At 46.8% G+C, this 25,314-nt stretch overlaps 1 protein-coding gene across 3 annotated transcripts in view; it reads right to left on the reverse strand.

Moving 5' to 3' along the window:
* The window catches only part of GCNA (germ cell nuclear acidic peptidase), an 87,533-nt gene that overhangs the window by 43,127 nt on the left and 19,092 nt on the right, over positions 1-25,314 (reverse strand). For all 3 annotated transcript variants that reach the window (XM_069208975.1, XM_069208993.1, XM_069208983.1), the window contains exons 3-6: positions 22,309-22,360; positions 22,051-22,097; positions 15,670-15,730; positions 3,286-3,368 (exon numbers count right to left, since the gene is read on the reverse strand). In XM_069208975.1, the coding sequence (XP_069065076.1) occupies positions 3,286-3,368; positions 15,670-15,730; positions 22,051-22,097; positions 22,309-22,360 (243 nt within the window). The remainder of the gene's footprint in view (positions 1-3,285; positions 3,369-15,669; positions 15,731-22,050; positions 22,098-22,308; positions 22,361-25,314) is intronic.

Here is a 25,314-nt window from a genome sequence, read left to right on the forward strand (position 1 = left end):
CTGAAGAAGGGTGATACCCTGAAACCGGTCTCAGGATGCTTGTTTCCGGTCCAGTGAGGACCTGGCCTGGCAGTTCGGGCTGGACTGTTCCCATGAGAAACAGGGTCAAGACTGATTTGCATATGGCTGGGTCCAAACTGGGGTGGCATGGTGAGCAAAAGAACGATGGATTAAACCCAGATCTGTGACTGGGGGTGAGTGTTTGCATTGTCAGCACTCCGTCCATCATCCTTTTGTGTTGCTAATCCCGCACTCAAAGTCCGGGGAATTTGCCCTGAGCAATGAGGGGGCACCTTGGCTAGGGCCAGGGTGCCCACACACTAAGTAACTTGGCACCTAACCTTCACCAAGTGAGGGTTAGACATATAGGGGACTTATAAGTTACTTATGTGCAGTGAAAATGGCTGTGAAATAACGTGGACGTTATTTCACTCAGGCTGCAGTAGCAGTCCTGTGTAAGAATTGTCAGAGCTCCCTATGGGTGGCAAAAGAAATGCTGCAGCCCCTAGGGAAATACCCTGCGTACCTAGGTACCATATACAAGGGAATTATAAGGGTGTTCCAGTGTGCCAATGAGAATTGGTAAAATCAGTCACTAGCCTGCAGTGACAATTTTAGAAAGCAGGGAGAGCATAAACACTGAGGTTCTGGTTAGCAGAGCCTCAGTGATGCAGTTAGGCACCACACAGCGAACACATACACGGCATACATTATGAGCACTGGGGTCCTGCCTGGCAGGATCCCAGTGACACATGGGCAAAAACAAACATACATACATACAGTGAAAATGGGGGTAACATGCCAGGGAAGATGGTACTTTCCTACACAGCCTTCGAAGGGCTGATGTGTAGAATCGGAGGGGAGGGTTGACCCATTGCGGAGGTAGGCTGGCACAAGGAACAGGGAGGGGAAACCAATTGCCAAACCAGTTACCCCAGCAGTGTGTAGCCCTGAGGTAGCCACATGTTAGATGTGGGCTAGGGAGGTCTGAACACAGAGAGAGCTCTGGCCATCTTGGGAGTGGGCAGAATGGTGCATCCTGGGATAGCCTGATGCCACACTCCACAGGAAGTGGTCAACAGGTTGGAGGGAACCTGGTAGCCCAATGGCTACCAACTTTATCCTGCCCTGAGGGCAGTTTCTAAGCATAGAGAGGCAGCCCTAGCACCCAGTCCTCAGCTGTCGACCAACTTGGAGGAGGGACTGAAGAAGGATTGCCCTTCTGCGCCGAGGGACCAGCAAAGAGCAAAGAGAGGCTGCACCAACATAGACTGCACCTGCTGTACATGGTGGCTAGCAAAAATGGACTGTGCCTGGCGTGTCCTGCACAAGAAGTCACCTTGAGAGCCAAGAGAACTCCAAAAGCCAGGTCACCTGTTGCAGCACAACGACACAGCAGCTGAAGAAGCCTGTTGTGGCAAGTTGGTAGTGCAAAGTCTTGAAGTCGCTACCATCAGCTCCGTGCAGCACAGAGGCCCAAGGCCTGATGTACTGAGTTGCACCAGAGTTCAGTGAGCCCGGGAGTAAAGAGTTGCTAGGAACCTTAGAAGAGAAGTTATTGACCCAGGAAGGATGGTCCTGTGACCGCAACAAGAGGCGACTGGTAGTCCAGTTGAAACCAGAGGACTTCATGGGACGTCAACCCAGCATTTTCGTGGACTGAATAATCTGCTGCAGGAAGACCTCCATTGACAACGTCACATCCTCAGCACCCTTAGAGCATCTTCAGTATCCCTTGCATCAGGACCATCCATAGGAATCCATTGCAACACAGACAAAGTGCATGGAACGCCTGAAGGGCTGCTTCACCTGTGAAGATAACTGTTCTTGAGAACCTTGCTGGCCCCCTGGCTAGCTACCTTCCTGAAGTTAGTCACCCCAAGCACTTCTAACCGACCGCAGAGAGACTTGCCCAAGTTTTCGTTGAAGGGTCCAATTCATTGGTTTTGCCTAAGCTGGTTTGCGGTTAAGTGAAATTGTATCAATTTAATATTACTTGTAAAATCTATATCTCCGGAACCCTCAAGTGGATCTTTTTCGTTCTGATATCTAAATTCCTATAAAAATACTACCTATTTTTATAAATTTGTATTGGATTTCTTGAGTGTTGGGTCAAGTTCTTCTTCAATTGTTTTGATGCTTGTTTGAATGTGTAACACTTATTCCCCTGTGTAAGCCTTGCTGCTCAGTACCACAGCTACCCAGGATTGAACTGAGGGTTTGACAGATGTAACCCAAGAGTCTTAAAGGGGTTAGTAAGCTTATTACACGGTGGGATTGCACAACCACACCATCAGTTATTTTCTTTTCCTAAGAAAAAGCACCGACTGGGCATTATTGTTATTGAGTGTTACTTGTTCTGCAACACAGTAAGTAAATTCTAGCCTCCTTGCGCTGTCTGAAGTAAGCCTGGATTGCTTGCCTTCCCTAGATAGCCAAAAGGAGCAACTCGGCTATCAAATTAGAGTGCCCATTATTGAAGCCCTAGGAAAGCAGAGGTATACAGTATCTGCACGGAATGCTGCTCAATTACCATCAACTACCCCAGGAACTCAAGAAAATATCAGGAGTCACAGACATGACTGCTGAAACAAAGCAACGCTGGTGGAGGGCAGGGTGTGCGTGCGAATAAGGTGGATACATGGATGCGTACACTGGAGAACTGGCTAACCCAATACCCCATAACACAAATTCTGCCAAGGTCATTCATACAACAATCTGAAAAGCAAACCAACCAAAAGGCACAATGAGGTGCTGCCCTGCACACATAGCAATAACCTCCTTGCTCATTCACTGGCTTTACTGTTAACTATAGGCAGAGGTTGAAGGACTGAACCCCTCTAAGGGCTACTCTCATAGTTAAAGCCACACCCAGCAGATGTATTTCAAAATCAAGCCAACAGGGCACAGAGGTTGTGTAAATGGAAGACTGCACTCTGTCACCCATCTAACAAAACACCAAGGTGCAAAATTGCTAAAGAAAAGATTCAGCACTCTGGGGGACGGAATTCCTTGTAAAATAGAACTGTTCAATATGAACCTGAACAGAGTAACAGCATCAAAGTTAGTAATCAGACAATTTGGGCACAACAAAAGTAAATAAAAATGTTAACGTGTTCCATGGAATGTGCACGTGTCCACACGTATTCCTGCTCTAAAGTTGACCTTGGAAAGCATTGGACCACTATAGAAAACAAGGTGGTGAAAAACAAGCAGCAGAAAAGTAAAAATCCCAGATGAACATGTGGCTGTTATCCCATCCCTAGAGGGGGCCAGATCACTTACCCTTCCTGCTAGATGTGCCCTTCCTCTTACTTGTCAAATCAAAGCTGAATTCTTCAGCCGAGTCAACGATGAAACCTTTCAAGCTACAAGAGAGGAGAAATAGTAGTAATCTTCAAAGTGTCAAAATATGAAGAAATGCAACCCTCCAAATATACTTAGACAAAAACAACAGGCTGGCAGTGCAGAGGCTGAGCAGGAGAAAGGTCACGTTTTCCTTTCTAGTGTTTATGTCCAAATATTTTAAATAATCATTCCTTTTTTTTCCCCACCATCAGTTGTTCACACTAACGTAATCAAGAACACAGCACATCAATGTAAATTTGCATGGCTAGTGAGATACACACTTTAAAATCCAAAAAGTCCACCCCCCCCCCCCCGCTCGGTGGCATCTCTACCTCGAACATAGTCATCATGGACAATGAGAGCTCATCCCATTCTCCATATTGTTGCCCATCCAGCAATTATGCAAAAGGTTGCCATATATCTATGGGTCTGGGACATGACAGTGTTTAGGGTATCTGTGGCATCATTACAACAGATGGGATCCGTTATCCACAGATGAGATCCTTGACCATCATTCACTGCTAGTGCCAGTTTCTCCCCTCTCCCTCCTCCCACTCCCCCCCACCCCCAATACAGCAACCGTATACTTTGCCAACAGTCCCAATCCAACGTAAGGTTACATTGACACAGGTAGAGGCCTGGACTTTGATCTCGCAGGACAGGACCGCGCTAGATGCACAAAGTCAGCCGCCAGCTGCTGGCATCTCTTGTATGTGGAGTCAAACGCTTCTAGTCTTGTGAGTGTATAGTACAGCCTATTTAAGAATGTGTAATGCAACAATCTGTTTACTATTCAGTAGCAGGTCTTTCATCTGGATGCAGTATTTCCATTGTGCATCAGTCAGTGACATGTTAACATCTCAATTCGGTAACATCTACCAGAAGAGGATAGCGTCGCCCTAAAGTCCAGTGGGTACTTGTATATACGTGTGGAGACTTGATGTACTGAGTAGGCTGATGAGGGCAGCGCAGATGGGCAATCCTTTGGGTCCCGTGAGTGAGGTAAGGAGCACACTGCTATTCTATAGTTGTAGGACGCTGGATCTGTATATACCGTATCAAAAGGAGATATAGTGTGCACAGAGTCTAGGGATTCCCCAAGAGGCTTGACAGACGCAACCAGATAATACTAATGCTCTATTTGGGGTAGGGTGGTCGAGCAGTTAGGCTTATCAGAAGGTAGTGTTAAGCATTTGTTGTGTACACACAAGCAGTAAGTGATAACACACACTCAATGATCTAACTCCAGGCCAATAGGTTTTTATATAGAAAATTATTATTTTGCTTATTTTTAGGCGCACAAGATTTAGATTGCAGGCAAGTAAATTAAATGTAAGGTACTTTGCATAGTAATACTTAGGACTTTGAACCAAAACAGTAAAGTACACAATTTTCATTAAATGGCAATAAGCTATTTTAAAGGTAGACACTGCAATTTTCAACAGTACCTGGAGGAGGGAAGTAAGTTATTACGGTAAGTAAAGCACTTACAAGTTCAGTCTCCGGGGCATAGGTAGCCCACCGTTGGTGGTTCAAGTCAGCCCAAACACCCAGCACCAGCAACACAGAGCCGATCAGGTGCAGAGGTCAAAGAGGAGCCAAAATAACATGGGTGTCCATGGAGACAGTGGGTGCTCAGGTTCCGGTCGGCTGGCAGGTAAGTACCTGCGTCATCAAGGAGCAGACTAGGGGGTTTAGTAGAGCACTATCTGGGAACTAATACAGAACCACATCATGAGTGTTGGCTTCCCAAGCTTTATTTCTACGCCTCCCAGACACAATTCTCTCATCATAGGTATCTTTCAAGTTCGCTGCAGCCGCATGAAGAGGTAAAGAGTGGCACGCTTCCCACTGAATACCATTCATGCACACGGCCAGTAACCTCTCAGCAAGGGCGCATATAATATTCCCTCATGACAGAACTCATTGTACAACAGCTGCTGAGAAAACTAGGCCTTGTGTACGTAGGGGAGCTATACCCTAATGTAGAATTCTAAACGCTATACCTATGTAAATCCTTGGGGGAACACAAACCCCCTTCATATTTTACTTCACTATTGTAGGAAAATGCCACTGTTGGCATGGTAACCCACTAACTTTTTGCCTTTTGTTGATGGCAGCTTTGATTGAAAGTGTGCAGGAGCCCTGCTAACCAGGCCCAAGCACCAGTGTTCCTTCCCTAAAACTGTACGTTTGTCTCCACAATTGGCACAGCCATGGCACACAGATAAGTCCCTTGTAAAAGGTACCCCTGGTACTAAGGGCCCTGTGGCCAGGGAAGGTCTCTAAGGGCTGCAGCATGCATTATGCTACCCTGGGGACCCCTCACTCAACACATGCACACTGCCTCGCAGCTGGTGTGTGCTGGTGGGGAGAAAAAGACATCGACATGGCACTCCCCTCAGGGTGCCATGCCCACATCCCACTGCCTGTGGCATAGGTAAGTCATCCCTCTAGCAGGCCTTACAGCCCTAAGGCAGGGTGCACTATACCACAGATGAGGGCATAGCAGCATGAGCACTATGCCCCTACAGTGTCTAAGCCAATTCTTAGTGCAGGGTAGCCATACTGAGTATATGGTCTGGGAGTTTGTCATTACTAACTCCACAGTTCCATAATGGCTACTCTGAAAACGGAGAAGTTTGATATCAAACTTCGCAGCACAATAAACCCACACTGATGGCAGTGTTGGATTTATTGAAAAATGCACTCAGAGGGCATCTTAGAGATGCCCCCTGCATGCCAGCCCAAATGCTAGTCCTAAGCTGACCAGTCTGCCAGCCTGCCACTTCCAGACAAATTTCTGGCCACATGAGGTGAGTGCCTTTGTGCACTCCGTGACCAGGAACAAAGCCTGGCCTGGGTGCAGGTGCTTCACACCTCCCCCAGCAGGAACCGTAACACTTGGTGGGGAGTCTCAAAGGCTCAAGCCGGGTGTTACAGCACCCGAGGGCACTCCAGCTAGTGGAGATGACGACCCCCCCCCCGACACAGCCCCTCTTTCAGTGTTAAGTCTGGGGAGATAATGAGAAAAACAAGGAGGAGTCACCCCCTCAGCCAGGTCCACCCTAAGGTGACCAGAGCTGAAGTGACCCCCTCCCTGAAAAATCCTCCATCTTGTTTTGGAGGATTTTAGCCCAAACGGGATAAGGATGTGCTCCCCTCCGCAAAGGGAAGGAGCACAAGGAGGGTGTAGCCACCCTCAAGGACAGTAGCCATTGGCTACTGCCCTGTGACTCTAACACACCACTAAAGTCAGGATTTAGGGGCGACCCTGAACCCAGGATTTTAGATTCCTGACGACCTACAAAGAAGGACTGGTGACCTGAAAAACCCCACAGAGAAGAGGGAAGATGACAACTGCTTTGGCCCCAGTCCTACTGGCCTGTCTCCTGCTTCAGAGAACCTGCACAACAAACAGTGACGCATCCTGCGGGCCCAGCGCCCGCTGCCGACTCAGAGGATCGCCCTGCACCCAAGAAGGACCTGTCAAACCAAGAAAGAAGAAACCATCTTTAAAGGGACTCCCACCTCCCTTCATAAGCGTGTGTCCAACACTCTGCACCCAACGCCCCCGGCCAGTGTCCAGAGAAACCAACTATCCAGAGAGGAACCCAAGGCAACTCGACGTGTCCACCCTTGGCTTACCTCCCTGCACCCCCACGATGACGCTGGCCGAGGGAATCCCGAGGACCCCCCTGACCGCGACTGTCCGGGACAAAGATATCAGATGCCTGGTAGAAGCACTGCACTTGCAGCCCCCATGCCCGTGAGAAACAGACCACCGGTGCAGCAACAACCAGTAGGCAGCCCTCATGCTTGCCCAGTCAGTGGCTTGCCTGAGAGAACCCCTGTGCTCTGCCTGCAGCACCTAAGTGACCCCCAGGTCCCTCCATAGAGTTCTATTGAGAGCCCAATGCCCGGGTGGCACACTGCACCCGGCCACCCCTCGAGCTGCTGAGGGTGTGCTTTTTGTGCCTAATTGGGACCCCTCCAGTACTTTTCCCAAACACCCCGGTCTGCCCTCTGAGAACATGGGTACTTACCTGCCAGCAGACTCCATAGGTGCCCACATTATTTTGGCTCCTGTTTGACCTCTGCACCTGACCAGCCCTGTGTTGCTGTGTGTTTGGGGTTGCCTTGAACCCCCCAAACGGTGGACTACCTATAGACAGGAGATTGAACACTTAAGTGTGGTACTTACTTCTGAAACTATACTGTACTTACCTCCCCGAGGAACTGTTAAAAATTGGTGTCCACTTTGAAAATAGCTTTTTGCCATTTGAATGAAAAGTGTGTACAATACTGAATCTATTCAAAGTGTGAACTATTACTATGCAAAGTACCTTTCATTTAATGTACTTACCTGCTAAATTAATCTTGTGGTTCTAAAAATAAATGAACAAAATAATATTTTTCTATATAAAAACCTATTGGCCTGGAGTTAAGTCATTGAGTGTGTTTTCACGTGTTGCTCGTGTGTGTACAACACATGCTTAACACTACCCTCTGATAAGCCTACTGCTCGACCACACTACCACAAATAGAGTATTAGTATTATCTAATATTGCCTGTGTCAAGCCTCTTGGGGAACCCTAGACTCTGCACACTGTATCTCATTTTGATATAGTATATAAACAGCCAGCTTCCTATAGGCAGTGAAAGGGTGCAAGCACCTTTTCACACAGGCTGCAGTGGCAGTACTGAAGAAGCCTTTGCATGGGCTCCCTATGGGTGGCAAAAGATATGCTGCAGCCCAAAGGGATCACCTGGAACCCCAATGCCCTGGGTACGTAGGTACCATGCACTAGGGACTCATAAGGGGGCACCAGTATGCCAAAGGTGGGTGAAATACTGGGTTACCAGCATGCAATAACCATAATTTAAGGAAGAGAGCATAACTACTGGGGTCCCGATTAGCAGGATCCCAGTAGACACAATCACTCACAAACAGGCCAAAAGTGGGGGTAACCGAGCTAGAAAGTGGCTACTTTCCTGCAGGCACCAGGTGTTTTCAACACTTCATCCCACCGATAGCCTCCTCTGTGGGAGACAGTGGCCTTAGGATTTCCTAATTAACACTATTAACCCCCTTTTTGGTTCAACAAGCTGTGAGATCAGGAAAGAAATGCCTTAATAGCAAGTGGTGAACTCCTTTAAATAAAAATTAAAAAAATAATAATTAAAAAAAAAACGGAGATGTACTGACGAAGCTAAGAGGTCAGACTTTAGTGCTGAAATGCATGGGAACAGCCATTCACAAATGCTGTTTAATTGTGCGACGGGCACAAACACTGCTTTTCACAATAAACTGTGAATGGCCGTAATGGCCTTGGCAATGCTGGGAAAAAAAGCAAAAAAAAAAAAAAAAAAAAAAAAAAAAGGATTGCTTTCTGCTAAAAGTTCATACAGGGGATGAAAAACAGTGTATGGAACAAAGTGATGCTCAAGTGCAAGGCTAAGATGTAAAACAATCTTTCAGCATTACAATGCAAATCTGACCGACAGCCAACATCCCGAGGCGAGAGGGTAATACTCATCTGATCGACAGCCAATACCCCGAGGCGAGAGGGTAATACTCATCTGATCGACAGCCAATACCCCGAGGTGAGAGGGTAATACTCAACTGACAGCCAATACCCAGAGGTGAGAGGGTAATACTCATCTGACCGACAGCCAATACCCCGAGGTGAGAGGGTAATACTCAACTGACAGCCAATACCCAGAGGTGAGAGGGTAATACTCAACTGACCGACAGCCAATATCCCGAGGTGAGAGCGTAATACTCAAATGATAGCCAATACCCAGAGGTGAGAAGATAATACTCAACCGACAGTCAATACCCAGAGGCGAGAGGGTAATACTAATCTGACTCACTCTACGTAGAAATTAAGCAATTGGTGAGACTACGCCTTGCAGACCGCTGCGCTGTCAGGCCACGCCTACAAATACAACAAGGCGGTAAAGAGGAAGGGCTTGGCTGTCACCCCCACTTCTGCAGTGACGTCAGTGGTTTACACTGAGAAGAAACTAGGGTGTCCTAATAACCCCCTTGTGAACTTGGGTGTCACCCCCACTTCTGCAGTGACGCCAGTGGTTTATACTAAGGAAGAAGGGTGTCCCAATAAACGCTTGAACCGGGTGTCACCCCCACTTCTGCAGTGACGTCAGTGGTTTATACTAAGAAGGAAGAAGGGTGTCCCAATAACCCCTTGAGCAGGGTGTCACCCATACTTCTGCAGTGACATCAGTGGTTTATACTAAGGAAGAAGCAGGGTGCCCCACTAACTCCCTCGTGAGCTTGGGTGACACCCCCCACTTCTGCAGTGACGTCAGTGGTTTATACAAAGGAAGAAGGGGTCCCAATAAGCCCTTGAGCTTGGGTGTCACCCCCACTTCTGCAGTGACATCAGTGGTTTATACTAAGGAAGAAGGGGTCCCAATAACCCCTCGAGCTTGGGTGACACCCCCCATTTCTGCAGTGACGTCAGTGGTTTATACTAAGGAAGAAGGGGTCCCAATAACCCCTTGAGCTTGGGTGTCAACCCCATTTCTGCAGTGACGTCAGTGGTTTATACTAAGGAAGAAGGGGTCCCAATAACCGCTTGGGCGTCACCCCCCACTTCTGCAGTGATGTCAGCGGTTTACACTAAGAAGGAAGAAGGCGTCCCAATAACCCCTTGAGCCGGGTGTCACTCCCACTTCTGCAGTGACATCAGTGGTTTCTACTGAGAAGGAAGAAGGGGTTCCAATAACCGCTTGAGTGTCACCCCCACTTCTGCAGTGACGTCAGTGGTTTATACCAATGAAGAGGGCTTCCCAATAACCCCTTGTGAGTCCGATTATCACCCCATTCTTGTAGTGATGTCAGTGGCTTATACTAAGAAGGAGGAAGGGGTCCCAATAACCCCCTCATGAGCTTGGGTGTCATCCCCACTTCTGCAGTGATGTCAGTGGTTTATACCAAGGAAGAGGGGGCCCCAATAACTGTTGAGCTTGGATGCTGGTACAAAATGAGGTAAATGGCAAACAAGGGGTTCATTAACAGGAATTTCTAGTCATTTCTATGTTATTCATATGTATATACAAAAAGACAGAATAAATCCATCGAGTACTCCAAGAGACAAGTCAGTCTTAACACAACGTATTTGTCTTTAATAGGAGAGTCCTTCGATAATAGGTATTTTTACCTGAATGTGCAAATACATTTCTAAGCATTTCTTCTTTGAATTTTTAAATCCTCTCATTAGCTCGTACAAGATGAATGTCATATTCTTGCTTGTTTTTTACCCCAGGACGACCAATTCTGTTTATTCTCATTACAAAGCCCATACACTGAATGCTTTCTTGGTACCAGCTTCATTTGTGCCAAAAACACATGTATTTTACAGCATTATATTTACATTTGTGGATTATTTAATCAATGAAAATTATCAAATATTGATAAATGCATGGATTATCCTCTGACGGTAGACTATCCAAAACTTCTATGCATTCACACCCAAGTTCACTTAAATTACAACCTGTAGCAAAGACCTGTGGAAGCTTCTCATGTATCCCCACTGCGTGTCTTTCATGTGCATAGATTCATATGTTCAACTTCACTTATATAAGAGTGCATGTTTATAAGTGCAGTTTATGTTGAACATTATGTCTGCTGAGGTTTTCATGTTGCGTTAAGCATTATCTGCAATTGCTTTACAAAATATTCAACAATCTTTCACCCTTGGGCATTAGGGTATTTTAAAAATATTCAACATGGTCCTAATAGCATAACTAGGGTAAAAAGCATCTGATTTAACTCACCATTTTCATAAATATTCAACAAAAGACCCTTATGTTTAGAGCTGGTTTTCAAAACAATCTCAAGTCAAAGTACATCCGATAAGTAATAAATAGGACCGATGCCACTTCATGGTCTAAGAGGGTAGAGCAGTGGCTCCCAACCGATGGTCGGGGGAACACGGGGGCCGCAAAGCCTCCTCAGGGGGTCCGTGACAGCTCAGAAGATGAACGGCATTATTTAAGTGCATATACAGTGGCTAACTGTACAATTCAAAAGCTTTAACAAACTGACTGTACATGTCAAGGACTCTGAAATTGGAGACTAAAAATTAAATTAGTATCTTCAGATTAATTTGTAGGAGCAGGGCAGGTACATCAAACAGAATATAGTATGGACGATTCGTAGCTTCAATTAAAATTTAGAAAAGCTCCACCCTTCCTTTTTAAATTAAAAATGACATTTTGTTTGCAAATTAAATTAAAAAAGTGTCATAATTTGTGTGTTTGATGAATGCTTGTTTCTGTATTTTTTTTGCTATTTTTTGCAGTTTGAATAATAAACATTTAGGCCGGGGTCCCAGGTTCCAGCAATGATTCAGTGGGGGTCCCCTGGTTTCCGTAATGAGAAAGTGGGGGGTTCATAGAAGACAAAAGGTTGGGATCCCCCGTGGTAGAGTATCGCCAAAGGTGACTAAGGGGCAGCAGTAGTGCAGGTGAAGCCAGTCAGCCTGACTGTCACTTCACTGGCACATTAAGCTCTCTGCGCTCAGAACAAGATCCCGTTTATTCTGTTAAGGTATGTGGGCAAACTTGAGAACATTTAACAAGCTTGTTCGCGTGCTAAAATAATTTAGCTTGGGGCAAGTGGAGGGGTGTTTAATCGTTAAAAAAATACAATGGAACCTTTAATAATTTTGCATTGCTTTTAGTTATTGTAGGAAAGTGCCTTCCTTCTTGGCATGGTTACCCCCATTTTCTGCCTGTTGTCACTGTGTTTGACTATGTGTACTGGGTTCATGCTAACCAGGGCCACAGTAGTTTTGCTCTCTCTTCTAAATTGTACTTTTTTTTCACCCCACATTTGGCATACTGGTGCCCCCATTTAAGTCCCTAGTATATAGCACATAGTTACCCAGGGCATTGGGCTTGCATGCACCCTTTCACTACCAGGTCACTGAAAGTCCCCCTTATGGCAGGAACTCCTAATCCAGAGGGAAGGGTGCCAGTACCTGCGTGTGAGGACACCCCTGAACTAGCAGAGGTGCCCCCACGAACTCCAGCTCCATTTTCCTGGACTTCGTGAGTGCGAGGATGCCATTTAATGCGTGTACTGGACATAAGTAACTACCCATGTCCAGCTGCATAATGGTAACTCCGAACCTAGGCATGTTTGGTATCAAACATGTTGGAATCATACCCGAATACTTTTGCAAGCATTGGTTGTACAATTGCATGCACTCTGGGGGCTCCAGAGAGGACCCCCAGCATTGCTACTACCAGTCTCACAGGGTTTTCTGGGCAGCCCAAGCTGCTGCCACCCCATAGACAGTTTTCTGCCATCCTACTGCTTGATCTGACCAAGCCCAGGAAGGCAGAACAAAGGATTTATTTTGGGACACGGGTGTTACACCCTCTCCCTTTGGAAACAGGTGTGAATGGCTTGGAGAGGTAGCCTCCCCAAGCCACTGTTTTTTTGCTTCAAAGGGCACATTTGGTGCCCTCCTTGCATAAGCCAGTCTACAGCGGTTCAGAGACGCCTAGTCCCTGCTCTGGCGCAAAACTGGACAATGGAAAGGGGAGTGACCACTCCCCTGTCCATCACCACCCCAGAGGTGGTGCTCAGAGCTCCTCCAGAGGGTCCCTGGGTTCTGCCATCTTGTTTCTAAGGTGGGCAGGGAACTCTGCGAGCATCTGAGTGGCCAGGGCAGACAGGTGATGTCAGAACCCCCTCCTGATAGGTGCTTACCTTTGTAAGGTGACCAGGCCCCTTTTCAGGGCTATTTAGGGTCTTCCCCTGAGGTGGGTCCTCAGATTCGGCTTGCAAGATTCCAGCAGGACTCCTCTGCAACTTCTGCTTCGACTTCTGTCCACCTTAACCGTGACTGGATCCTCCACCTACAAGCTGCAGATCCACGAGGAAGACACTTCTGCAACATTGTATCCAGAGTTCCTTCCAGCTTTGCAACAGTTCCGTCGCCGTGCAACCTCAGAAGAGTGCAACTCTTCAGCCTGCACAAGGGATCTCCCTTAGAGTGAAGGAGTTACTCCCCTGCAACTGCAGGCACCTACAACAAGGAACGACTGGCTACGAGGATCACCCTTTCCTGCTGAGCTGCATGGACCCTGAATCCCGGCTGGTGGTCTGGAGTAGTCCTCTTGGTCCTCCCTGCCACCTGTCTAACTTTGGTGGAGGTAAGCCTTCCCCACACAGGACAGTACCCCGTGCACAGCGTCTCTTGCAGCTGCCAAGGCTTGTTTGCATCTCCTCCAAGGGATCTTCAGGCAGCGTGCAGCTCCAGTCCCCAGCACTCCTTCCTGCAAATCCCACCCTCCTGAGTGGTTCTCCTGCGGCATGAGATCCTCCTCTGTAGTGCAGGGTGGGCTCCTTCTGTGTCCTCGTCCTGTGGGGATCATGTGTGTGCTGCCTCTGCTCCTCTGGACCCTCTGCAACGCTGAGGGTCCCCTGTGACTCCCCCTCCTGGATTGAGTCCTCCTCTGCCTTGCTGGTCCCTGGCAGCACTTCGCCAACAGTGAAGTTACCTTTGCCAAGACTTGTTGGTAGAATTTATGCACCATTACCCATCTGCAATCTTCTGTCCAGCGTGGAACTCCATCCGCATCCCTCAAGAACTCTTCTCCGGCTTCTGGGCTACAGTGTTGACCAGTTCTTTTTCACCATCGACCAACTCCTGCATCTTCAGTGCGGTGGGTAGAGGCTCCTGCCCCCACTGGACTCGGTTGTACCTTCTGGACTTGGTCCCCTCTCTTCACAGGTCTTCTTTCATCAGGGATCCCCCTCTGGTTTTCTTGCAGTCTTGTCATCATCTTTTTCTTATTTTCCTCCTTTTGGGTGGTTTGAGGAAAATCCAGTGTTTTACTCCTGCATTCCTGGCTGCTTGGGTGGCAGTCGGAGGGGGGGGGGGGGAAACGGGGGACTGTGTCACTTACATCTGTGGTTTTCTAATAACACCCCCCCAGCTCCCCTCTACACAATTTACTTACCTAGGTGGGGTAACTTGTTCGCATTCCATTTCTTTTTAGTATATGGTTTGTGCCCGCCCTAAGCTCACTATTGGTTATTACTGTTTTCTAAACTTTTCTATGCCTATTTCTGATTACTAGTGTATATATTTTGAGTATTACTTACCTCCTAAGGGTGGGTTACCCGTCTAGTATTCTGTGGTGATTTGTTCCAAAAATAAAGTACCTTTATTTTTTTACAACTGAGTGTTCTCTTTAGTGTGTGTAAGTGCTGTGTGACTACAGTGGTATTGCATAAACTTTGCATGTCTCCTAGATAAGCCTTGGATGCTCCCCCGCAGCTACCTCTAGAGAGCCTGGCTTCTAGACACTGCCTACACTACACTAACAAGGTATAACTGGACCTGGTATAAGGTGTAAGTACCATAGGTACCCACCACACACCAGGCCAGCTTCCTACATTTATTCTCTTTGATTACCCTTCTGCCACTATAATACTGTTTAATTAATTAAAAATTACACATGTACTTTGAACTAGAAAGTTTTGTTTTAAAATAAAGTAATTGAAAGTATCCCCAAGTATTTCCTTGAGTGGGTGTATTGACAGTGAAAAGAGGTTCAGAAACTGCTCTTCACCCCTGTCAGCCTTACAGGGCTGGTGATTGTCTGGAAAATGACTCTCAGTGAAATAAAAGTGATGGGAGCTGCAGACGAGGGGCCCTCCTTGTCAAAATTAGGATTCTGACCGGTTCTGTATTCACTAATGGTTTCAGAGTTCCCATAAAAGGGATGCGATCTTGGCTAGACGGCAAGTAACTCAACACTTTGGCTGTAGAATAGACCAGTTCTTTATCACATGAGGGATATTAAAATGGTGCGACATTACAATATGTAATGTCATTAAATATGTTAATTAACCCCCTCACTATTTATTTAGGGCTCAGTTCATTTGTTTTAACATTATACTCAATAAAGGCTGATTCCTCAACAGTCTTGTGCCCCCGTGGTCTTGAAGGTCAGGGGAAGGTATGGGCCAAAGGTCAGTTCATTTCCCACACTACAGAAAAAAATATGCAACAAAGAGGAGGAGCCTCTATGGGAGAATTTCCTGTTCTATATAGTCACTTTTGCCCATGCCTTCATCCCACATGGTTCCACCAGCGGCTCGCATGGAGCAGCCCAGGCCACGCTTCTCTGCAGCCCAAGCCCAGGTCCACGCTTCTCTGCAGCCCAAGCCCAGGTCCACGCTTCTCTGCAGCCCAAGCCCAGGTCCACGCTTCTCTGCAGCCCAAGCCCAGGTCCACGCTTCTCTGGATACAAAGCAGGAGTACTCACTCATCCATCACATTCCTTGGCTCTGGACAGCCTGACTTTGGGGTCTTCAGCTGCATCAAAACTACAAGAGAAAGAAAAAGGGAAACTCAATAGATGGGTGTGGAAAAAGAGCATCACTGTGTAAATTAAGCAGCAGGAGACTTCTAGCTGCAGCAGTTACATAATATACCTGTCCACCCAGGATCCTCACCGAGAAATGTGTGTGTTTTATTAAAAATTGTATTGTTGCATTTCTGTATTACTATCCCGACCCTTGCCAAGCCCCAGAACGCTTTTCGGTTGGTCAAAGGAGGACACAGTTTGGTGCGACTCGTTGCAGGAAGGTGTACTTCTCCGCTTTTAAAAAGGGCCCATTAAGTGAATGATGTCACATTACTCCACACCCAAGCAGAACTCTCTGGAAGATCCTTTCCTGGCGATTGTTAGAGAAGCCAGACTGGGAGAACAGAACGGTTATTCTTCTTTGCACTGGACAGCCCCTTTAACAAAATGTATGTAAAAAAAAAAAAAAAACACTAAACGAATAGTGTTAGAAATGGGGTTTCTGGTTGGCTAAGGTTTGCATCTCAGCCAAGCAGAACCCACCACTCTAGTCAGGACGCAGAGCAGCCAAAATCATCTCCAGAGGTCATCGGTAAAGCATTTGCGCAACACACACATGACAATAAATACACCACAAAAAACGGCTCCATATAAAAGACCAAAACATCATTCATAATACTGTGTACACTTCTCAAATCATGAGCCAATGCTTATTAGCAAGGCACAAACTATATACACCAACAAAATGATTTTTAGATTTAATGCAGATTACTCACCCAGACTGGGGGATATCCTGTGATGTCTCACCCCACCAGATTATAGCACATAAACCAAGACCACCACCCTTCAAGGGGTGGAATGGGCACCCACACATTGGGAGTAGCAGGGAGACCGCTTGGGATTTCCCCCCTGTAGGAAGCTGGCCTGGCTTGTAGTGGGTACCAAGGGATACTTACACTCTGTACCAGGTCCAGTTATTCCTTATTAATGTAGAAGGGGTGTTTCTAGCAGCTTAGGCTGATAGAAGGTAGCTATAGCAGAGCAGCTTAGGCTGAACTAGGAGACATGTAAAGCTCCTACTATACCACTGGTGTCATATGCACAATATCATAAGAAAACACAATACACAGATATACTAAAAATAAAGGTACTTTATTTTTATGACAATATGCCAAAAGTATCTCAGTGAGTACCCTCAGTATGAGGATGCCAAATATACACAAGGTATATGTACACAATACCAAAAATATGCAGTAATAGCAAAAGGAAGTAATGCAAGCAGTGTAAAGTTACAATAGATTGCAATAGGAGCACATAGGTATAGGGGCAACACAAACCATATACTCCAAAAGTGGAATGCGAACCACAAATGGACCCCAAACACCTATGTGAGCTTGTAGAGGGTCGCTGGGACTGTAAGAAAACAGTGAGGGTTAGAAAAATAGCCCACCCCAAGACCCTGAAAGGTAGGTGTAAAGTGCACCTACAACCCCCAGAGAGCACAGAAGTCGTGATAGGGGGATTCTGCAAGGAAAACCAACACCAGCAAAGCAACAACAGTGGATTTCCGGACCTGAGTACCTGTGAAACAAGGGGACCAAGTCCAAGAGTCGCAACAATGTCGAGAGTGGGCAGATGCCCAGGAAATGCCAGCTGAGGGTGCAAAGGAACTGCGACCGGATGGGAGAAGCTTGGTGTTTTGCAAGAACGAAGAGGACTAGGAACTTCCCCTTTGGAGGATAGATGTCCTACGTCGTGAAGAAGCTTCCAGAGGTGTTCCCACGCAGAAAGACTGCAAACAAGCCTTGCTAGCTGCAAGGGTCGCGGTTAGGGTTTTTGGATGCTGCTGTGGCCCAGGAGGGACCAGGATGTCGCCACTTGGATGAGGAGACAGAGGGGGTGTCCAGCAACGTAGGGAGCCCTCACAGAAGCAGGCAGCATCCGCAAAAGTACCTGAACAGGCACTTAGAAGAGGAGTGAACCGGAGTCCGCCCAAAGTCAGAAAAGGGAGTCCCACGACGCCGGAGGACAACTCAGAAGGTTGTGCACTGCAGGTTAGAGTGCCGGGGACCCAGGCTTGGCTGTGCACGAAGGAAATCCTGGAAGAGTGCACAGGAGCCGGAGCAGCTGCAAATCACGCGGTACCCAGCAATGCAGTCTAGCGTGGGGAGGCAAGGACTTACCTCCACCAAATTTGGACTGAAGAGTCACTGGACTGTGGGAGTCACTTGGACAGAGTTGCCGAGTTCCAGGGACCACGCTCGTCGTGCTGAGAGGGGACCCAGAGGATCGGTGATGCAGTCTTTTGTTGCGTGCGGTTGCAGGGGGAAGATTCCGTCGACCCACTGGAGATTTCTTCAGAGCTCCTGGTGCAAGAAGGAGGCAGGCTACCCCCAGAGCATGCACCACCAGGAAACAGGCGAGAAAGCCCGCAGGATGAAGCGATACAAGGTTGCAGTGGTCGTCTTTGCTACTTTGTTGCGGTTTTGCAGGCGTCCTGAGCAGTCAGCGGTCAATCCTTTGGCAGAAGGTGAAGAGGGAAATGCAGAGGAACTCTGGTGAGCTCTTGCATTCGGTATCTGAAGAATTCCCCAAAGCAGAGACCCTAAATAGCCAGAAAAGGAGGTTTGGCTACCTAGGAAGGAGGATAGGCTAGTAAGAAAGGTAAGAGCCTATCAGAAGGAGTCTCTGACGTCACCTGCTGGCCCTGGCCACTCAGAGCAGTCCAGTGTGCCAGCACACCTCTGAATCCAAGATGGCAGAGGTCTGGGGCACGCTGGAGGAGCTCTGGGCACCTCCCCTGGGAGGTGCAGGTCAGGGGAGTGGTCACTCCCCTTTCCTTTGTCCAGTTTCACACCAGAGCAGGGCTGGGGGATACCTGAACTGGTGTAGACTGGCTTATGTAGAGATGGGCCCCATCTGTGCCCATCAAAGCATTTCCAGAGGCTGGGGGAGGCTACTCCTCCCCAGCCCCGACACCTATTTCCAAAGGGAGAGGGTGTAACACCCTCTCTATGAGGAAGTCCTTTGTTCTGCCTTCCTGGGACAGGCCTGGCTGGACCCCAGGAGGGCAGAAACCTGTCTGAGGGGTTGGCAGCAGCAGCTGCAGTGAAACCCCGGGAAAGGCAGTTTGGCAGTACCCGGGTTCTGTGCTAGAGACCCGGGGGATCATGGAATAGTCTCCCCAATGCCAGAATGCCATTGGGGTGACAATTCCATGATCTTAGACATGTTACATGGCCATGTTTGGAGTTACCATTGTGACGCTATACATAGTTAGTGACCTATGTATAGTGCACGTGTGAAATGGGGCCCCGCACTCACAAAGTCCGGGGAATTTGCCCTGAACGATGTGGGGGCACCTTGGCTAGTGCCAGGGTGCCCACACACTAAGTAACTTTGCACCCAACCTTCACCAGGTGAAGGTCAGGCATATAGGTGACTTACAAGTTACTTAAGTGCAGTGATAAATGGCTGTGAAATAACGTGGGCGTTATTTCACTCAGGCTGCACTGGCAGGCCTGTATAAGAATAGTCAGATCTCCCTATGGGTGGCAAAAGAAATGCTGCAGCCCATAGGGATCTCCTGGAACCCCAATACCCTGGGTACCTCAGTACCATATACTAGGGAATTATAAGGGTGTTCCAGTATGCCAATGTGAATTGGTGAAATTGGTCACTAGCCTGTTAGTGACAATTTGGAAAGCAGAGAGAGCATAACCACTGAGGTTCTGGATAGCAAAGCCTCAGTGAGACAGTTAGTCATCACACAGGGAACACATACAGGGCACACCTATGAGCACTGGGGCCCTGGCTGGCAGGGTCCCAGTGACACATACACTAAAACAACATATATACAGTGAAATATGGGGTTAACATGCCAGGCAAGATGGTACTTTCCTACACTAGTCAACAGCTTATTTTGGTCACTCGCCTTATGGGGGGATGCACCTTCTTGTTAACTATAGACTGTATTTTACTCTGGACTCATTACATATTTTCAGTCACAAAAACCAACATACATTGGCAGGGAAAGTGGAAGTTTAATAGATTACATATTATTTTCATCAGCTATTATACTCTTTCTTTTTAAACAACTATTCATTTATAGGAATCGAGTTCAGCGATCAGTCTCCTCTCAGTCGTATGTCATGGGAGGAGGGTTGAAGCTGAGACTGGAACTTCAGGTTCAACCCTTACATATGTTAAGAATGAGGGAGTTGTGCAAAAATGGGTAAACATTAATGAAGAACAGTTGTCGTCCGCTTTGGTCACCCAAAATATGTGCAATGTTTTAACCTGTTCAGATGAGGAAGCAACTGTCTCTGGCGTTATCCGTAGATACTATGGACTACGTGTTACTATTAAAGAGTTGCAGATGATTCCCTTTAACCCCCAAAAAGTGTATCCCATGGAATGGTTTGAGGCCAACTGTTCTTGGGCTGGGAGGAATTATGCTACCCTGAAATCACCCCCCATATCCAGAGGGATATATACAGCTGTGCGGATCCGCTTATACAAATGCAGTCACTACTCGGAAGAAACATATCGGAGAGGAGGCCAATGAAATCCTTCTAAAGGTGTGCACAACAAAGGACAGTAAAAGTGTTCAGCAAGTGGTCAACCATTCATTTTTTAATGACTCCACTAGTACAGGGTTGGACATAGTAATCTCCGCTGACGATCGATTTACCCACTTCGCAGGGATTTATAATGGTGGTACTTCTGACGTAGCCCCAGGGACAGTGATGTCCAATTCTAGTGGACTGTTGATTGACTATGGAGATGTCATTAGAGCTATTAGTAAAGGTGCTATGGGTAAGGCACCAGGTCCGGATAGGGCTCTGATCAAACGTTTTAAGGCCAGCATTGGTTTGGGGCACCCACCCTTACTAACGTCTTGCATGCAGCTTCTGTCACGGGTCCCCCTAGGTCTTGGTCACATGCCATAATTGAGCTGATTTTTAAAAATGGCAATACAAGGAGATCCGGTACCACCCTATTTCACTGATTCATTCCAAAGTCAAACTAATGGGCTGGATTCTTTTAGACCGATTGGAATCTTGGGCAAAGGTTAAACACTGTCATCTAGGGTTTACAATACAGCTGTAGACTGGGTGCAGGTACATTAGACCAGTGCCTAAATTTCTATCTTTTAATTAACAAATAAATTTGGTCGCAAAACGTAGCTCTGCATATCCCGCATTTATTGATCTTAGCTCTGCATTGGACCATGTGAATTGGAGCAAAGTTTGGGATATTATACCTGAGCAGGGGATTGACGCAGACACGGTCAGTTTTCTGAAGCAATTATATAGTGATGCAACTCCCATAAATCCATACCATAAATGGAGACACAACTAAATCTTTCCAGATTGTTAGAGGAGTCAGGTAAGATTGGGTTTTTTGTTTTTAATAGATAATAATGGTCTTGAAAAAATATCCCCTGAATTCCCCTGTTGATGTACCATATGTATGTGGATGGTGTCATCCGTATTGCCCGGACTCAGTTTGGTCCCCGGGAGGCTGCTAGACCATAAATTGGATGGCAAATCTTGACCTTGATATAAATCAGGCCAAGACAAACATAATGGTCTTTGGGCCTAAGAAATTGAACAACAAGTCATTTACTGTCAACCGTACTAAGAGCGCCGTATCCACCTTCTCTTATCTGGATGTTTTTATTCACGACTCATGTGACTGGTCTACTTTAGGCTGCCTCGTTTGGGAGAAGTGTAGAGGTGCTGTTTAAATTTGCTCTAAAGTTAGGCAATAAACATATTAGAGAGCTTGTTATTGTATATAAAACTAGATGTCTTGATTGCTAATTATTGTGCTGGGCTACGGGGTCTGTGGGAGTAAGATACAATTTAGAAAGTGGAAAATAGATGCTTGAGACGTTTGTGGTCAGTTCTCCAATGTAATTCCACATATTCAGGTCATACCGAACTGAGGCTGGTTTATATAAATGATATTACCAGACTCCGCACTCCACTACTGTGGTTGTTAATTTGGTCTCAGCCTATAAACCATCTTACGCACCAAGTATTGGAAGACGGTCTACGGCTGGCGCTGGCAAAAAATTATTCCTTGGCTGACATATCAATGAAATAGGTCGCAGCCTGGGTATCCCGGATCTTTTTGATAAACCTAAGAGGCTGCCTGCCTCCTTTAAGCATTCTTTAATAGAGAGATTGTTTGATTCATGCTGCTCCCGGAGAATGTGTAACAAGTCAGAAAAGCCTATGTGAGCAGTTATACCCCACATACTACCAGCCCATTGAATGACTCCTATTGTGTCTGGATTCCACATCACTTCTTGGTAATTTGATTACTTACATGTTTCAAATTCATCATCACTTGAGTCGGAGATGACAACAGGACCCCTGAGGAAGGAAAGAAAAGAGGCATGAGTAAGCCACATGTCCGCTGCTCCCTAAAACCCATAACAATAACTACTATCAGACACGCCAAAGCACCACAGGGACAAAGCTGAAGCCTCCTCTCACATGCCGTCTAGCAGTAGGTGGGAGGCAAGAGAAGTATTCTAGAGTTAGTAGTGACTCAAATAACTGAGCTCCATGTAGAGAGACTCACCGGTCCTGCTTCTTCTCCAGGCCATTCTTGCCTTTCCCCCTCCGCCTTCCATCTGAAATCAAAACCAAAAGGAGTGTCTATAAAAACGATATGCATACTTTCTTCACCCTTTATCTCTTTATGGTCCCTCTAAGACATTTATTTAAAAAAAAAAAAAAATGGAACTAGGCACAATACTTGATACAAGTTGTAAATCCCGTAGATCTTTGATCTAACGGGATGCAGTCTGCCAACTCATGAACACCAAAGTATTGTGGGGCCCAGAACAACCTTGTTTGTCTCCTGATTGCAGATACTAAATGAAGACCTTTTGATGTAAACAATTTCACACACTGTGGCTATGTATGCTGCATTAATTGTGATACAGTTCTGGCGCCCATCAATTCCTGCAAGTGGGCGAGGCATGGAGTGTTTTCACCCAAACATGCGAGACCGCTTTTCTTTATGTTACATTTTTTACATTCCTTTCACCCACAATGTGGGATTTATATTAAACTACTCTTTAGCCAGCAAGAACATCCACCGCAGACGATCTGGTTCTGAGGGAAATCTTTGTTCCAAGTTGTACATAAGAGTCGCAACATCACTACCATCCATTAGGTAAGTCTTAGCTCTGCTCGGATACATTCAATATACCACAAGACACTACTAATATCAGTAACTACTCATACCACACACCTCTGTGTTGTGTAAACTTGATATACAGGTTGTGGCAGGTGAACACTCTTGCAAAGGACCGCACAACAAAGAGTTTAGCGCTCCACTGTCACATTGTCAGTTTGCTTATTAGTCACACAAGTTTATCTTCAGTTGATTTTTCAAACTGTCTGTGGTACCCCTCCAGAGTTGCTGTAGGAATTACTACAAGGGTGCACATTTTCCAATTAATTGCTCCTTCTACAACCTTGTTTAGTTGTTATAATAAATGGCCTTCAACCACTTGTTATCTGAAAAGAGCTCCACTGCCCTGTGGCTAGGTTTCAATACAAATACTTAAAAGAAAATAAATTACCTCCGAGCCCCAAGGACTACGTACTACTGCGCAGCTCAATCAGTATCAAAAACCCCCAGTCATCAAAGGTCTCACCCTACTGATGTACCTGGATACAGATACTGATGCGTATCTAGGTACACCTGCAGGGTACAGACTGATATCTAGATACACCAGCTGGGCGAGACCTTGAATGTGTGACTACAAGGGTTCCCTCGTATTCCTCCATGAGGAGTACCCAAGTTAAGTTTAGGGACCATAACATAACTGCTGAAGAAGTAATCTAGACTCCAGCTATGTGTGGAGTGTGTGTATGCTTGCAGCATAGGATATGAGGGATCCCCAGTCCTGACAGGATGGGGCCAAAGGCTGAAACACCATGATTGTTTAAGATGCAGGAGTAATATTCACTCCTGGGCATCCACTCTGCCCTTCTACAGTGGATTCTTCAAAAACAAAACAGGGACTGGCAAGCGCTCTCTCCGCCCACGAGAAAACGTGTGTTTTTGAGGACTCCACTGTCAGTAGGTGTAGAAAGCTGGCCTGATGTGTGGTGGACACCTATGGTGTTTGCCGCTTATACCAGGTCCAGGCAACCACTATTAGTTAGTGAAACAGTGTCTAGGAGGCCAGGGCTCTCTAGTGGTAGCTGTGGTGAGCAGCCAAGATTTATCTAGGAGCGTAAAGCACTTGCAATACCATAGTAATCACACAGTAACTCATCTCACATGAAAGGAACCACACAATGTTGCAAAAATAAATGTACTTTATTACAGTAAAACTGAACTAGATTACTTATAGGATATACACACACACACATATAGGAATTAGCATAAAGCAACAACAAGGATTGGCAAGAAATAGTGAAAAGTAGCTAGGAAGGAACCGGAGAAACAATGTTTCAAGACAAGGTTGTCTCTGGAGTTACAGTCTTGTCGGTTCCTGAAGAGTCCAGTTGTGGTTACCGTGGCCAGAAGTAGAAGTAAATGATGTAGAGGAGTTCTGGTGGAATCTTTCACGTTGACTCTGGGGACCCACCCGCAAGGGCGTCCCTAGACAGCCCTAAAAGGGGGGTTGGCCATCTTGCGCGGTGATCACCTATCAGGAGGGGTCTCTGATGTCACCTGCCTGAAGTGGCCACTCAGATGCTCCCAGGGGCCTCTGCACAGCTGGGGTTCAAGATGGCAGAATTGTGTGGCCACCTGGAGGAGCTCTGGGCACCACCCCTGGGGTAGTGATGGACAGGAGAATGGTTACTCCAATTTCCATTGTCCAGTTTTGTGCCAGAGCAGGGACCGGGAGTCCCTGGACTGGTGCAAACCAGTTTATGCAAGGAGGGCACCAAATGTGACCTTCAAAGCATACAAGTGGCTTGGGAAGGCTACCCCTCCCAAGCCTTGTAACACCTATTTGCAAGGGAGAGGGTGTTGCCTCCCTCTCCCAAAGGAAATCCTTTGTTCTGCCTTCCTCTGCTTGAGCAGGCTAAGCAGCAGGAGGGCAGAAACCAGTCTGTGGGATGGCAGCAGCGCAGACTAACCGGGAAACTCCAGAAGACTGATAGGAGCAATGTTTGGGGTAGTCTAAGGAGTTCCCCAGGGTGCATGGAAACACACAACCAATACTGGCGACATTATTGGGGTATGATTCCGACAATTTTGATAACAAAAATGACCAGGTTTAGAGTTACCATTATGTAGCTGGACACAGGATCTGGGTCCAGTACATGGGTAAAATGCTTCCCCACTCTTACAAAGTCCAGTAAAATGGAGCTGGAGTTCACAGGGGCACCTCTGCTCATGCAGGGGTGCCCTCACACACATGTACTTGCACCCTGTCCTTTGGGCTAGGAGGGCCTGCCATAGGGGTGACTTATAGAGACCTGATGCAGGGACCTGTAGTGAAAGGGTGCATGCACCTTTTCGCGCTGGCTCCCATGGGTGGCACAACACATGCTGCACCCATGGGGAACCCCTAGTGCCCCAATGCCCTGGGTACCCAAGTACCATATACTAGGG

The sequence above is a fragment of the Pleurodeles waltl genome, chromosome 2_1 (assembly GCF_031143425.1).
Source record: "Pleurodeles waltl isolate 20211129_DDA chromosome 2_1, aPleWal1.hap1.20221129, whole genome shotgun sequence".
Taxonomy (NCBI): Eukaryota; Metazoa; Chordata; class Amphibia; order Caudata; family Salamandridae; genus Pleurodeles; species Pleurodeles waltl.